Below are 17,417 nucleotides of genomic sequence, written 5' to 3'. Positions count from 1 at the left end.
TAAACTTTTTCTGCTTCTCTTGAAATTATCTTACGGGGTTATTTTCTCCTTTAATATTTTAAGCTGGTTAATAAAATATGTAGGTTTTTCTAATACTTGAATTCCTGGGGGAAAAAAAAAACAACTTGGCAACAATATATACTCTTTTTCATCCATTTTCTAATTCAGTTTCCTAATGTTCTGTTTGGGATTTTTGTGTTAATGTTCATATAATTGGGTGTAACTTTCCTTTCTCATACTATCCTTGTCTAGTTTGGCATGATGGTTTTACTAACCTCACAAGGTGAACTGTCTGTGGGCAGGGCAGATATACTCATTTATCTAATCACTGCAAGCATTTTATATGTTTGGAATTGTATCTCCATGAATGTAAAACCATCTAGTCCAGGTTAGTTTGTAGGTTTCAGGGATAAAGTTTTAACTACTAATTCAATGCTTTGTAGCCATTAAAAGAAATATAAAGACATATAAAGATTATTTTAGGTTTTTGCTTTTTCATGAAAATCACTTTTATAAATTTTTTCTAGAATATCTTATTTCAGCTAGGTTTTCAAATTCATTGGCACAAAATTATTAGATTACTGATATTTACTGTATCTGTAATTTTCCTTTTAAAACCTAATATAAGGGGCACGTGGGTGACTCCATCGATCAGGCGTCTGCCTTCGGCTCAGGTCATGATCCCAGGGTCCTGGGACAGAGCCCCGCATCAGGTTCCCTGCTCAGCAAGGAGCCTGCTTCTCCCTCCCCCACTCCCCCCTGCTTATACTCTTGCCTTCTCTCTCTCTCTCTAATGAATAAATAAAAAACCTTAAACCAAAAAAAAAAACCCTAACATGATTCAGGGCTTCCATTTGTCTTGTCTCATGAACAAAGTTATTTTAAAATTGTTTTCTAAGGTCTAACTTTGGCTTTGTTGATACTTTCCATTGAATCTTTGCTTTCTATTTCATTAATTTTTGCTCTTATCTTTATTATTTCCTTTTTTCTACTTTCCTTTTCTTCTACTTTTCCTTCCTTTTTCCTTCTTTTTGGTCTTATTCTGTTGCTCTTTTCCAAAAGGTCAGCTCATTAATTTTTAAAATTGAGGTATAATTCATGTACCATAAAATTCATCATTTTAAAATGGAAAATTCAATGAGAAGGGGGTTAGTTTTGAGTATTCATAACCTTTGTTTTTGATTATGGTAAAATATATATATAACATGAAAATTACCATATTTAACCATTTTTATGTGTACAATCAATTCAGTAGAATTAAGTGCATTCACAATATTATGCAACCATCACTACCATCTGTTTCCAGAACTATTTCATCATCCCAAGGAGAAGCTCTGTACCAATAAACAGTAACTCCACATTCCCCCTCCCCCAGCCCCCCAGGAAACTCCATTTTACTTTCTGTCTGAATTTTCCTGTTCTAGGTACTTCATATAGATGAAACCATACAAAGTTTGCCCTTTTATACATGTTTTATTTCACTTAGCATAATGTGTTCAAGGTTTATCCACACTGTAGCATGTATCACAATTTCATTCTTTTTTAAGGCTGAATAATATTCCATTTTATGTATAGACACATTTTCTTTATCCATTCATCAGCCAATGGACATGTGATTTGCTTCCACCTTTTGGCTACTATGAACAATGGTGCCATGAACACTGGTGTACAAGAATCTGTTTGAGTCCCTGTTTCCAGTTCTTTTGCGTATATACTTGGAAGTGGAATTGCTGGATCATATGGCAATTCTAAGTTTAACTTTTTGAGATGTTTTCTAGAGCAGCTACATGATTTTACATTCACACCAGCAATGCACAAGGGTTCTAATTTCTTCATGTCCACATCACCAACACTTGTTCTTTTCCATTTCACAGTTTCTGTTTTTATAACAGCTGTAATAACTAGGGTGTGGAGTTGTATCTTATTGTGATTTTGATTTACACTTCCCATTCTAATGACTAGTGATTTTGAACATCTTTTAATGTGCTTATTGGTCATTTGCATATCTTCTTTAGAGAAATGTCTACTCAAGTCCTTTGGATATTTTTAACTTGGGTTGTTTATTTTGTTGTTGATGTTATTACTGCTGAGTTGTGGGAGCTCTTTATATAGTCTGCACGTTAACTGTTTATTAGATTCATGATGTGCAAATATTTTCTCCCTTTCTGTGGCTTATCTATTCACTCTCTTGAGAGTTCCCTGAGACTCACAAATGTTTTTATTTAATGAGGCCTAACTTATCTATTTTCCCTTTAACAAAAGCATGTGCTTTTGGCATCATACCTAAGACTCTATTGCCAAATTCAAGGTCATGAATATTTACCCCTGTTTCTTCTAAGAATTCTAGCTTTTATATTTAGGATGTTGATCCATTTTGAGTTAAATTTTGAATACAGTATAAGGTAGGGGACCAAGTTTATTCTTTGCATGTGGATATCACGTTGTCCTAGAACCATATGATGAAGAGACTATTCCTGCCCCAACTAAATGGTCTTGGCATTCCTGTCGAAAATCAATTAACCATACCTAATTTGGTTTTATCCCTAGAATTTCAATTGTATTCCATAGGTCTATGTCTATTCTTATGCCAGTACCACACTGGTTTGATTACAGTATCTCTGTAGTAAGTTTTGAAGTCAGAAAGTGCAAGTCCCCCAAGTCTGTTCTTCATATGCAATATTGTTTTGGCTACTCAAGGAGCTTTGCACATTCATATGAATTTGAGAATCTACTTTTTAGTTTCTTCTTTTTTTTTAAAGGCTCTTGAAATTTTGATAGGGATTGCATTGAATTTGTAGGTCTCTCTGGGTAGTCTTTGTAACATGTTTTTTTTTTTTTAAGTTTTTATCTACCCATTTGAGAGAGAAAGAGTATAAGCAGGGGGAGGGGCAGAGAGACAAGCAGACTCCCCACTGAGTGAGAAGCCTGATGCAGGGTCCAATCTCAGGACCCCAATATCATAACCTGAGCCGAAGTCAGTCGCTTAACCAACTGAGCCATCAAGGTACCCCTGTAACAAGTCTTAACAAGTCTTCTAATCCATGAATACAGGATGTCTTTTCATTATTGTAGGTCTTATTTCTTTCATCAGTGTTCTGTAGTTTTCAGGACACACATCTCTCATCTCCTTGGTGAAATCTTTTGGATGCTTTTGTAAGTTTAATTTTCTTAATTTCTTTTTCAGATTGTTCATTGTTCATATATAGAAATAGTCTGATTATTGTTGCTGAACTTGTGTCCTAACAACTTTGCTCAGTATGTTTAATAGTCCTAATAGGGGTGTGTGTACTCTTTGGGATTCTCTATACATAATATCAAGGCACATGCAAACAAAGATAATCCAAATTTTTCCTTTCCAATTTGAATACATCTTATTACTTTTTCCTGCTTAATTGCTTTGGCTAGGACTTCCAGCATAATTTTTAAAAATGGTGAAAGCAGGCATCTTTGTCTTTTTTCTGATCTTATTAAATTAGAAAGATTTCCAATCTTTCACCCCTGAGTATGATGTTAACTGGATTTTTTCAAAAATACCCATTATCAGGTTAAGGAATTTCCCTTCTATTTCTAGTTTGTTAAGTTTTGTTTGGTTTGTTGTTTGTTTGTTTTTAAATCATGAAAGGGTATTGGATTTTGTCAAATTCTTTTTCAGTAAGAACTGATGCAAACATGGATTTTCTTTCCTTCATTCTACTGGTGTATTACATTGACTGACTTCCATATGTTGAAGGCATTCCAGGGATAAATCTAGTAATGAATCATGGTGTCATGATCATGGTGTATAATCCTTTAAAGTATGCTGTTGGATTCAGTTTGTTAGTATCTCCGTGAGGATTTTTGCATCTGTATTCATAAGGAATATCTGTCTATAGTTTTCTTTCCTTGTGATGTCTTTGATGGCTTTGGTATCAGGGTAATGCTCGACTGATATAATGAATTCAAAAGTGTTCCATCCTCTTCTATTTTTTGGAAGTTTGAAAAGCATTGGTATTCATTCTTCTTTAAATGCAGGTGAAAGGGGAGCCTGGGTGGCTCAGTTGGTTAAGTGTCTGCCTTTGGCTAAGGTCATGATTCCAGGGGCCTGGGATTGGGCCCCGAGTTGGACTCCCTGCTCAGCAGGGAATCTGCTTCTCCCTCTCCCTCTGCCCTTCCTCCTGCCTGTGGTCTCTCTGTCTCTCATAAAGAAATAAATAAGTAAGTAAGTAAGTAAGTAAGTAAGTAAGTAAATAAATAAATAAATAAATAAATAAATAAATAAATAAATAAATGCAGGAGAAAATTAACTAGTGAAGCCATCTAGTCCTGGGCATTTCTTTGTTGGGAGATTTTTGATTAGCGATTTAACCTCTTTACTTATTATAGGTCTGTTCCAATGTCAGTTTTCTATTTTTTTCTTAAGTCAGTTTTGCAGTTAGTATGTTTCTAGGGTTTGTCCATTTCATGTAGGTTGTCTAATTTGTTGGCATCCAATTGTTTATAGTATTCTCTTATAACCCTTTTTATTTCTATGAGGTCAGTATTAATGTCCCAACTGTCATTTCTATCATTAGTAATTAGAGTCTTCTCTCATTTTCTTTAGTCAATCTAAAGTTGTCAATTTTGTCAATCTTTCCAAAAAATGAAATTCTGAATTTGTTGATTTTGTCTCTTCTCTGTTTTTCTCACTCTCATCTTTTTTATTTTCTTCTTTCTGCTAGCTTTTGGTTTGGTTTTCTCTTCTTTTTCTAGTTCCTTAAGGTCTAAAGTTAGGTTATTAATGTAAGATCTTTTCTCTTTCCTAATGCAGGCATCTACAGGTATGTATTTCCCTCTGAACACTGCTTTTGCTGCATCCTATTTTATTATGTTTAAGTTGAAGTATGTTGACATACAATATTATATTAGTTTCAGGTGTACAACAGTGATTTGGCATTTATATACATTATGAAATGCTCACCATAGTAAGTGTAGATACCATGTGTCACCATACAAAGTTGTTACAGTATTATTGACTATATTCCTTATGTGTTAGGTTGTGTGTTCATTTTCATTTACCTTAAAGTACTTTCTAATCTCCCTTGTGACTTCTTCTTTGACCCATTGGTTATTTAAGAGTGTTTCCATATATCTGAAAAATTTCCAGTTTTCCTGCTGTTACTCATTCCCAGTTTCATTCCATTGTTGTCAGAAAAATACTTTGTATGATTTCAGTGTTTTTAAATTTATTGCATCTTGTTTTATGGTCTAACATATGGTCTATCCTGGAGAATGCTCCATGTGCATTTGAGAAAAATCATCCTTTTTATCAATATATAATGCCCTTGTCTCTGTTTTTGCCTTAATATCTATTTCGTCTGATATTCATATAGCCAACCCAGCTCTCTTTTCATTCCTACTTTCATGGAATATCTTTCTCCATTCTTTTACTTTCAACCTATTTGTATCTTTGGATCTCAAATAAATCTTTTGTAGACAACATATATTTGGATTTTAAAAAATAACCCATTCTGTTCAAGAGAGCTCAATTCCTCTACATTTAAAGTAATTACTAATAAAGAAGAAATGCCTCTGCCATTTTGTGATTTGTTTTATATATGTCAAATCTTTTTTGTTCCTTAATTCCTCCATTACAGCTTTCTTTTGTGCTTGATTCTTTTGTAGTATACCACTTGGATTCCTTTCTCATTCTTCTTCTGTATATTTTTTGTTATTTTCTTGGTGGTTACTCTCATGATTACAATTAAGCTCTTAAACTTGTAACAATCTATTTTTAATTAATACAACCTTAGCTTCAATAGTATATAATAATTCTGTTTCCTGGGCGCCTGGGTGGCTCAGTTGGTTAAGCGACTGCCTTCAGCTCAGGTCATGATCCTGGAGTCCTGGGATCGAGTCCCGCATTGGGCTCCCTGCTCAGCAGGGAGTCTGCTTCTCCCTCTGACTCTCCTCCCTCTCATGCTCTCTGTCTCTCATTCTCTCTCTCTCTCAAATAAGTAAATAAAATCTTAAAAAAAATAATAATAATAATTCTGTTTCCTTAGAGCTCCATCCCCACCTCTTATATTTTTGTTGTCACAAAATACATTTTTATACATTGTGCACCCATTAACTATACTTATTGTTTTATGCATTTGTATTTTAAACCATATATATATATGCATATATATACGGTTTATATATATAAAAATATATATATGGTGTGTGTATGTATATGTATTACAGTTACAAACCAAAAATATAATCCTGGCCTTTTACATTTACCTATGTAGTTTCTTCTGTCAGTGGCTTCAAGTTACTGTCTAGTTTCATTTCCACCTAAAAGACTATCTTCAGCATTTCTTGTAGAGCTTCTAGCAGCAAACTCCCTCAGCTTTTGTGTATCTGGAAATGTCTTAATTTCTCCTTTTTTTTTTCCAGTATGCTCCATGCTGGACATGGAGCCCAATGTAGGGCTTGAACTCATGACCCTGAGATCAAGACCTGAGCTGAAATCAAGAGTTGGACGCTTAACTGGCTGAGCCACCCAGGTGCCCCTCTCCTTCATTTTTTGAAAGACAGTTTTGCTGGATATAGAATTTTTGGTCAACAATATTTCTCTCTCAGTACTTAAAATATATTCTGTCACTTCCTTCTGTCCTCCATAGTTTCTGAGGAGAAACGAGCTGCTAATCTTACTAAGAATTCCTTGTATGTGACAAGTTTCTCCTCTCTTGGTGCTTTCAAGATTCTCTTTGTCTTTGGCTTTTGACAGCTCAGTTACGTGTCTCAGTGTACATCTCTATGTGTTTGTCCTTGGAGTTTACAGATTCTTGGATGTGGATATCCTTTATCAAATCTGGGAAATTTTTAGCTATTATTTTTTCAAATATTCTTTCTGCCTCTTTCCCTCTCTCTCCTTCTGGAACTTCCAATAGGTATATGTTGATATGTTTGATTGTGTCCCACAGGTCTCTTATCTCCGTTCATTTATCTTCATTCTTTATTCATTCTGTTCCTCAGATTAAGTTCGATTTGTCTATTTCACTGATTATTTCTTCCACCTGCTCCAATCTGCTCTTGAACCCTCCAGTGAATTTTTCAGTTATTGTACTTTTCAGCTCCAGAATTTGTTTGATTCTGGTTGGTTATAATTTCTATCTCTTTATTGATATTCTCTCATTCTTGACACATTGTTCTCCTGATTACCTTTAGATCTTCGCCATGATTTCTTTTAGCTACCTGAGCATATTTTACACAGTGGACTTATTATAAGTCTTTGTCTAGTAATTCCAATGTCTATGCTTCCTCAGGGACAGTTTCTATTCAATTATTCTGTATAAAAGCCATACCTACTTGGTTTTTTTGCATGCTTAATTTTTTTAGAACTAGACTTTTTTTTTTTTTTAGAGATTTTATTTATTTGACACAGAGAGTGAGAGAGCACAAGCAGGGGGAACAGTAGAGAGAGAGGGAGAAGCAGGCTCCCGCCGAGCAGGGAGCCCAATGCAGGGCTCGATCCCAGGACTCTGGGATCATGACCTGAGCTGAAGGCAGATGCTTAACCATCTGAGCCACCCAGGCGCCCCTGAAACTAGACATTTTAAATATTATGATGTAATAACTTTTTAAAATATTTTATTTCAGAGCGAGAGAACGAGCAGGGGGAGGGGCAGAGGGAGAGAGAGAAGCAGACTCCCTGCTGAGGGGAGCCCCACATGGGGCTTGATCCCAGAACCCTAAGATCATGACCTGAGCCAAAGGCAGAAGCCCAACCGACTGAGCCATCCAGGCACTACTACAATGTAGTAACTCTAAAAAATCAGATTCTTCCCTTTCCTCAGAGTTTGTTACTTTTTGTGGGTAGTAGTTGTTTGTTTAGTGGCCTGTCTAAAGTTTTGTTAAAACTGTATTCTTGGGATACCTGGGTGATTCAGTCAGTTAAGCATCTGCCTTCAGCTCAGGTCATGATCCCAGGGTCCTGGGATCAAGCCCCACATCGGGATCCTTGCTCAGCAGGGAACCTGCTTCTCCCTCTGCCTGCCACTACCCCTGCTTGTGCTCTCTCTCTCTCTCTCAAATAAATAAATAAAGTCTTTAAAATGAATAAAATTAATTAATTAATTAACTAATTAATTTAAAAAAAACTGTACTCTTTGCAGGGAGCCTGGCTGGCTCAGTTGGTAAAGCATGTGACTCTCGATCTCAGGGTTGTGGATTCAAGCCCCACATTGAGTGTAGAGATTACTTAAAAGTAAAATCCTAAAATATTTTTTTTTAAGATTTTATTTATTTGAGAGAGAGAGAGAATGAGAGAGAGAGCGCACATGAGAGGGGGGAGGGTCAGAGGGAGAAGCAGACTCCCCGCTGAGCAGGGAGCCCGATGCGGGACTCGATCCCAGGACTCTGTATTCTTTGTCATGTATGGTTTTCGAAGTGTCTTCCTTTAGCTAGCGCTTAAGGAGAGATCTTCTTAAATGCCTCAAGCAAAAAGAAGAAAAGGAGGAAGGGAGGAAGGAACAAGAGAGAAAGAGAGGGAAGGGGAAGGGAGGGAGGGAGGGAAAGAAAAAAGAAACCCTCGTAGTCTTTGCAGAATGGCTCTGTGTTGGGGGACTCCTCTAATGCTTAGCCAAGTCATTTATAACTCTACCTTAGCCTTCACTCCCTACTTGCACTGAGCCTAAAGATCAGCCAGAGGTGAAAACTTGGGGTCTTCTCAGGTCTCTTCTAAGAGTGTGTCCTGCTCTGGGCATTTATGGCTCTCTAAACTCTCCCATATATATGGGAGCTTGTTAATGCCTTCATTTTCCAAAAACTCTCCTGGATTTTCTTCTCAGGCTTTCAGCATGTCCTTTGTTTATATCAACTGGTTTGTTGTTGTTTTGCCCCAGATGGCGGTGGGTTATTCATTTGCCTCTCATTGCTTTTGAGAAATGCTCTCTACAGAGTTACCTTTCCGCACTGAGAAAGTTCCAAGTTAGGCAAAACAAAGGTAATAGCCTTGCATCAGTCCTTCAGGTAGCCCTCAGACAGGTCAAAATAGACAACACAACTCTTTAAGAACAAGGTCTGCAGAAAAAACAAAAACAAACAAACAAACAAACAAAAAAAAAACAGGGTCTGCTCTGCTGCTTCTGGACCCAAAGAGACCAGAGTCCCACAGTGACAACTTAGGCTGCCATCTTGAGGGCAATCACCATGCTGAGGAGGGGAGTGGGTCAGGGACAAATTAAAATGTTGCAAAGTTTTCTTATCTTTTAAAAGTTCACTCTTTCTTGGGACGCCTGGGTGGTGCAGTTGGTTTCAGCTCAGGTCATGATCTCAGTCATGAGATGGAGCCCTGTGACAAGCTCCAGGTTGGGCTCCAAGCTCAGCAGGGAGTCTGCTTGGGATTCTCTCTCCTTCTCCCTCTGCCACTCCCCCCCTCCACTCGCTCACACTCTCTCTCTAAAATAAATAATCTATGGGATGCCTGGGTGGCTTAGTCAGTTAAATGTATGCCTTCAGCTCAGGTCATGATCCTGGGGTCCTGGGATCGAGTCCCACATCAGGCTCCCTGCTCAGTGGGGAGCCTGCTTCCCCCTCTGCCCCTCCCCCTGCTTATACATGTGTGTGCTCTCTCTGACAAATAAATAAATAAAATCTTTTAAAAAATAATCTTTTTGAAAAATAGAAAAATGTTGGCTTTCTTGATTCACTGTTCAGTCATTTACTATAAACCTTTGACTGTTTTCCAGAGTTCTGACAGTTTTTGCCCTTTTTCAGGTATTTCTGTGGACAGATGGACCCTTAGAGCTACCTACTCTACCATTTTCACTGACATCACTCATCTTCATTTTTGAAGGATGGGTTTTCTGGATGTAGAATTCTTGGTTGACAGTCTTTTCCTTTCAGCACTTTGAATACAATATCCCACTGCCTTCTGGCCACTGTAGTTTCCAGTGATAAATCAGCATTAATTTTATGGAGGATCCTTTGTATGTGATGAATCACTTCTCCACTGGTACTCTCAAATTCTCTTTCAACAGTTTGTTTATGATGTGTCTAGATGAATTTCTGAGTCTATTCTTAGAGTTCGCTGATATTTTTGGATGTGTGGATTAATGTTTTTCATCAAATTTGGGGAATTTTGGGCCATTATTCTTTTATATTTTTTTTCTGCCCTTTCTCTCGTCTCCTGGGACACCTTGTTTATTTAATGTGTTCCACATGTCTCTGCTCACTTTTATTCCTTCATTTTTCTTTCTGTTCCTCACACTGGAGAATCTCAATTGACCTATCTGTTTTTCAATTCCTTCCTCCAGTAGCTCAGATCTGCTACTGAATTCCTCTAGTGAATTTTTCATTTCAATTATTGTACTTCTCAACTAAAGAATTTCTATTTTGCTCTTTTTAATAATTTCTCTCTTTATTCATATACTCTATTTGGTGAGACATTCCTCTCATACTTTCCTTTACTTCTTTAGATAGAATTATTTTTCGAGTACTTTGAACACATTTACAAGCTCTAATTTAAAACTCTTTGCTTAGAAAGCCTAAGAAAGGGGCTTCCTCAGGGACAGTTTCTACTGACTGTACTTTTATTTGCTTTTGTAGGGGCCATACATTCGTGTTTCTTTGCATGTTTTAAGATTTTGTTGTTGTTGTTAGAAAGTGGATATTTTAAATTATATAAAATTGGAACCCTGGACATCAGATGATCCCCTCTCCCTAGAATTTTGTTATTGTTGCCATTTTTTTTAAGGGACTTTCCAGAAGTACTTCTGTAAAGTCTGTATTCTTTGTTATGTGTGGCCAAAGACCCACTCAGCTAACTTAATGGTCTGCTAATGAATGGACAGATATTTCCATAAATGCCTGGACCCACTAAGTCTCCCAGCCTTTGCCACGAGGTTCTGAGTGTTGGGGCATACATTTAATAGTCCAGCAGTTTATATCTCTGCCTTAGCCTTCAATTCCTGCTGGCAGAGTCTCAAGATTTTCCAGAGGTGAAAGAACAGGGTCTTCTCAGGACCTTCCTGATACTTTCACTGAGATCCTCCAAAATGGTAATAATTTTTCAGAGTTTCATAGTTAATCAAGGGTTTTCATACATGTTATCCAATGATCTCAGCCATCCTGTGTGCACTAATAACATCACTTTACAAATGTTGAGCTGAACAATTTTGAGATTAAGTAACTTGCCAAAAGCCCCAATTTCTGTAACACTGAAATCTGCATCCCTTCCACAGCACAGAACGTCCCCCAGGCTTGCAAACCAGGGTCCTACAGGAGGTATGTTTTGTGACCCACATGGCCTCTGGAGGGCAATCAAAGATTCAGATTCCTCAATTCTGCTCTTCCCCTGACTCCTATCAAGTGCCATACCTACCATGATGTTCTACGGTCCATTACCAAACACTGTAGAATGCTGGGGTAGATGCACTGCCATACCAACAGGTTCACAGAAGTGGTGCCAAATGGACACTGACCCTCACATCACCACCTCCATGACCTCTGACCCCACATTGTGTTGATGCTGACCATTTTTACCACCAAGAAAGAAATTTGTTATTTACTATAAATGAAGATAGAGTCCATTTTTAACCATTTTATTATACAGCAAAACATACATAGAGAACCACACAAATATATAGCCTAATGGACATACATAGAGAACGACACAAAAAATAATAGCCTAAATACAAGGCCAACACCCCTGTAACTACCACCTTGGTCAAGAAATACAACTTTGTTCACCAGCTATCCCAAAAGTCCTCCACGTGCACCATCCCAATTACAACTTCCTCCCTTTCCCCCACATTAACCAGTATCCTGATTTTCACAGTAATCACTCTCTTGCATTTCTCTATAGATAGGAACCCATGTACACATCCCTGGAACTAATACTTTAGTCTTGCCCTTTGGTTTTTTTTTTTTTTTTTAATTTGATGTCTTTTAAGTCTTCCATTCCTTTTTCCTTTCAATTTACCTGTTGATGAACCCAGGCAGTTTGACTGGTAGAATTTCCCAGTCTGGATTTTGCTGACTACACACTCATGATGCAGCTCAGCATGCTCCCCTGCCCTCTATTTTCCAGGAACAGGTAGTTGGATCCAAAAACTAGATCAGATTCAGGTTTCATCTCTTTGGCAAGATTATAGGTTCTGTTCTTTCATAGCAGGCATATATCTGCTTACCTCCCCTTTTATGATGGTAGCAGCCATTCATGCTCATTTCCTAGATCCATTTCTTCACTGGGGGTTGAAAATAGTGATACTCTACTTCTATCATTTCCCTTTTCATTTATTTTTTTTAAGATTTTATTTATTTGACAGAGAGAGACATGCAAATCTCTTTAGCGAGAGAGGGAACACAAGCAGGGGGAGTGGGAGAGGGAGAAGCAGGCTTCCTGCTGAGCAGGGAGCCCAATGTGGGGCTCAATCCCAGGACCCTGGGATCATGACCTGAGCCAAAGGCAGATGCTTAACGACTGAGCCACCCAGGCGCCCCTCCCTTTTCATTTATTAACTGGGATATTTCTATAGAGTTTTCCCTTACTGACTGTATGGTTACTCAGTAATATGGTTCATATAAGGTCAGTAATGCTTGATTCTTTCTCTTAATAGTTTTAGAGATAAAAATTAGTTCCTTATTACCCTTCAAAAGTGACCAGTTAGTTTTTGGTATCATTATAAACTTATGGACTATTTGAGGCATTCCAATCCATTTTAATTATTATCCTTATTGAAGCCCAAAGTGTCCCATTTTTGGCGTGTAGGAGCCTCTTCAAGTTGTCTCCTGAGTCCTTTTGACATGACCCCAGTAATCTTTGACAGCTTCCTTGCTATGTGTATGACAGGATATTCCTGACTCATCTGGTATGTTTTTTGCCTTGACTTGTGGTCTATCATTTCTCTAAAAATCCCTAGTTTGTTTTTAGTGAGAAATGGCATTTCAACATCACATGAATTGTGAGCATTATGGCTGCATAATTGCTGAGTGGTCAATGTTCTAGGTCTTTCATGGTTAAGGATTAAAATACTTTAGTAATTTATCCTGATGCTTCCAACTTAAATGTCAAACCAGAGGGTTTTTACTTAGCTTTGTCTGTATTACCTCTGTTTCTCCTTTCTTCCATGAGTATATTGGTTCTCAGGAACAAAGAGGATAACAGAACTAAACTGTCCCATATTTGCCCATCTGCTTTATCCCATATTACACACACAACAGTCTCAAAATGGCACTACTAAGAGTATCTCCACTAAGTTGACTCCTAAAAATGGTTTAAAAATTTTTTGGCATTAACTCCCCCCACTCTCCTCCATTTTTGAGTTGTACTGTATCTTCACTGTCAGAGGATAGATTCATTATATGTTGTATTCTCTCCTTGTTAGCCTACAATTATGATTAATTCTACCAATAATTGCATTTAATGCTCATCACTCATCCTAATGTTGATGCACCTCTAGTCATTTTGGTTGGCTGCAACTTATTCTTTACCAAAGGAAGGGCTCAAGGGAACACTATCACCCAAGTGTTTTCATGATTGATGACAGTTTCTCTGTGTGTGTTATATTTGAAAGTCAATTAAAATGGATCTAGAATTCTTGGTTCACATTTTCTTCCCTGAAGTATCTTAAATGTTTTCCTTTAGCATAAAGCATTACCATAGCAAAGTCTGCCAATACTTTCCCTTTCCTTAGCAGCCTCTTTGCCCAGATGCTCAGTTTCCTCCACTCCCTTTCATTTAGAGTCCAATAATTTTACTAGAATGTTTCAGTGATTGTTGTTCTAAATCCATATTCTCAAGTGTGTAACATGTGCTCTTTCAATACTGAATTTCAATTCTTTTATTTCAGGTAACATTTCTGAAATTATAGATTTGTGTTTGTTCCATCCCTTTACTTTGTTGGTGTTTCAAATCAGGGACTCCTATTATCCTTATGTTGGATCTTTTCTTCCCCCCCCCCACTGTCTTTTCTTTTTTAACTTTTTTTCTTTTTACTTTTTTTTTAATTTTATTTTTAAGTAATCTACACCCAACGTGGGGCTCAAACTCACAACCCCGAGATCAAGAGCCGCATGTTCCACCAACTGAAACAGCCAGGCGCCCCTTCCCCCATTCTCAATATTCATTATTTTCTCTTGAATCCTTTTTATTTCTTCACTTATGATTGATTTTTATTTTTTTTAATATTTTTTAAAGATTTTATTTATTTGTCAGAGACAGAGAGAGAGAAAGAGAGAGCTCAAGCAGGGGGAGGGGCAGAGGGAGAAGCAGACTCCCTGCCGAGCAGGAGCCCGATGCAGGACTCGATCCCAGGACTCCAGGATCATGACCTGAGCTGAAGGCAGTTGCTTAACCAACTGAGCCACCCAGGCACCCTATGATTGACTGATATGATTGATTTTTAAAAATCTCTTCCTTGGGCACCTGGGTGACTCAGTCGGTTGAGCATCTGCCTTCAGCTCTGGTCACGATCCCAGGGTCCTGGGATCAAGTCCTACATCAGGCTCCCTGCTCAGCGGGGAATCTGCTTCTCCCTCTGCCCCTCCCCTGGCTTGTGCACTCTCTCACTCTCTTTCTCTCAAATAAATAAATAAATAAATAAATAAATTTTTAAAAAAATTAAAATCTCTCCCATTAATACAATATTTCTCTTAAGCTATTACCTGTTGTGTTTAATTGCTCTTAGCTGCATCTTTATTTTTGAAATGACTTTTATTTCTAACTCTTTCCTGAGTTTTGTCACTTTGCCTCTGTTCTTTCCTATTTCATACCATTTTATTAAACATTTACCTTGTTTTGAAATAAGATGCTACAGGGGCGCCTGGGTGGCTCAGTCGTTAAGCGTCTGCCTTCGGCTCAGGTCATGGTCCCAGGGTCCTGGGATCCAGCCCCGCATCAGGCTCCCTGCTCAGCAAGAAGTCTGCTTCTCCCTCTCCCACTCCCCCTGCTTGTGTTCCCTCTCTCGCTGTGTCTTTCTCTGTCAAATAAATAAATAAAATCTTTAAAAAAAGAAAGAAAGAAAGAAGATGCTACAGTTTGTATCTGTTTTGTGGACATGTCTTTGTGGTGGGCTTCTACTATCTACAGGGATATTATTCTCCAATTTATTCTCTTTTCTCATCTCATAATAAGTCTGTGGGGGATTTTACCTCAATCTCTTTATAATATACTTTTTCCTATGACATTACTTTTCCTGAACTTTTGGAATGTGTGGTTCTAACTTCATGCAGCTCCCTCTTCTGTTTTAAAGATGTGCTAGCTTGATTTTTAAGGTTTCTTCGTTCCATTCCCCTCCTCCAATTTTATCTGGACCTTCTCTTTCTTCATCTCTGGGTCTCTACCCTGCTCAATTTTTATTCCACTCCCATTATTTCTTCTAAGTGGACAGGGAGCGGGGGCGGGGAGGGGGATGTCCCTGAAGGGAGCCCTGGCTGGTCACTCTTCAGAGTTCATAAGGTCCAGACTATTCTGAACCCTTCAGAAATTACCAGGAACCTCTTGCACTAACCCAGTACTGGACTGAACAACACCCTTCCCAATATCAAATACTGTTCACCAACAGATGAATGGATAAAGAAGATGTGGTGTATATATATATATACAATGAAATGTTACTCAGCCATCAAAAAGAATGAAATCTTGCCATTTGTAACAATGTAGATGGAACTAGAAGGTATTATGCTAAGTGAAATAAGTCAGTCAATGAAAGGCAAATACCATATCATTTCACTCACATGTGGAATTTAAGAAACAAAACAGATGAACATAAGGGAAAGGAAGGAAAAATAAAATAAGACAAAAAGAGGGAGGGAGACAAACCATAAGAGACTCTGAACTATAGGAAACAAACTGAGGGTCGCTGAAGGGGAGGTGGTTGGGGGATGGGGTAATAGGGTGATGGGCATTAAGGAGGGCACTTGAGGTAATGAGCACTGGGTGTTATAGGCAACTGATGAATCACTAAATGCTACCTTAAATTAAGTAATTTAAGATTGCTTAAATTCTACCTTATATACTAATAATACAGTATATGTTAATAAAAAAATGCTGTTCTCACATCAGCCCATATTTTCCAATTAATATTTATTGAATGTCCTCTGCTTCCTCTCCCTCAGAGGCTAATACTGTGCAGTTGTGGCTCATAGTAAGGATACCTTTTTAACTAGTTTTGATTTCAGTGTTGCCCATGGGTTTTGGTTTTGCTCCCAAGTTGCTCCATTTTGTTTTTTTCAAGATTGATTTATTTATTTTTAGAGCGAGAGAGAGAGCGCACACACGCAGGGGGAGGGACAGAGGGAGAGAATCCCAAGCAGACTCCCTGCTGAGCGCAGAGCCTGACACGGGGCTCGACCTCACAACCCTGAGGTCATGACCTGAGCCGAAACTGAGAGTTGGACACTTAATTGGACTGAGCCACCCAGGCGTGCTCCAAGTTGTTTTTCTTTTTTTTTTTTTCAGGAGGAAATTCTGAGAGATTAAAAACCCATGTCACCACTGCTACTATTGCTCCCATCTTTCCAGATTTTAGAGTCTATTAAGTCCTTAGAGCTTTTCTATGGGAAATTTTCTTGAACAAAATGCCTTAAAAATCGTATAACATTTTCACAAATAAAAAGGATGAAACAGAAGAAACTTTACCCATTTTATCTGCTTACCTCAAAAAGTCTGAACAAGTTGTATTTTGTATTATAATCAGTCCACAAGACCACAAAAAAGGCATTCAGTGAGATGATGCTAATCATAATCATCTTAAAAAGACGACTCATTATGACTCTCTTCACAAATGCCTGACACTGAGAATCTCTCCTCCTGTCAGAAAGTTGAATAAGAGGTATGATTATCTTATAACAGAACTAGATCCCAAACATTATACACTTTTTGTAGAGATGAGGTTCTGCTTTCTCCCCTCTGTGAATATAAATTTAAATATACTTTTAAATTGCAACACAGGGGCGCCTGGGTGGCTCAGATGGCTAAGCATCTGCCTTCAGCTCAGGTCATGATCCCAGGGTCCTGGGATCGAGTCCCACATTGGGCTCCCTGCTCAGTGCACAGCCTGCTTCTCCCTCTCCCTCTGCCATTCTCTCTGCTTATGCTCTCTGGCTCTGTCTATCTCTCTGTCAAATAAATAAATAAAAACTTTAAAAATGAATAAATGAATTGCAACACAATGCAGGACACCTGGCTAGCTCAGTCAGTAGAACAAGTGATTCTTGATCTCAGGGTCCTGAATTTGAGCCCCACATTGGGCATACAGATTACTTAAATAAATGTGTGGCTTTTTTAATCACAACACAATGCTGACTGAATGATGACTAAAATATGTATGATGAGGGGTGCCTGGGTGGCTCAGTCATTAAGCGTATGCCTTCAGCTCAGGTCATGATCCCAGGGTCCCAGGATTGAACCCCGCATCAGGCTCCCTGCTCCGAAGGAAGCCTGCTTCTCCCTCTCCCACTCCCCCTGCTTG

At 38.2% G+C, this 17,417-nt stretch overlaps 1 protein-coding gene across 1 annotated transcript in view; it reads right to left on the bottom strand.

Moving 5' to 3' along the window:
* The window catches only part of CATSPER3 (cation channel sperm associated 3), a 35,437-nt gene that overhangs the window by 12,744 nt on the left and 5,276 nt on the right, over nucleotides 1-17,417 (bottom strand). The window contains exon 2 of the mRNA XM_028103514.2: nucleotides 16,603-16,756. Within this exon, the coding sequence (XP_027959315.1) occupies nucleotides 16,603-16,756 (154 nt within the window). The remainder of the gene's footprint in view (nucleotides 1-16,602; nucleotides 16,757-17,417) is intronic.

The sequence above is a fragment of the Eumetopias jubatus genome, unplaced genomic scaffold, assembly GCF_037043125.1.
Source record: "Eumetopias jubatus isolate StellerSeaLion01/CBP00866 unplaced genomic scaffold, mEumJub1_p1.0 scaffold_5, whole genome shotgun sequence".
Classification (NCBI taxonomy): domain Eukaryota; kingdom Metazoa; phylum Chordata; class Mammalia; order Carnivora; family Otariidae; genus Eumetopias; species Eumetopias jubatus.
Note: the sequence above shows the minus strand (reverse complement) of the source record. Positions and strands in the feature narration are given on the sequence as shown.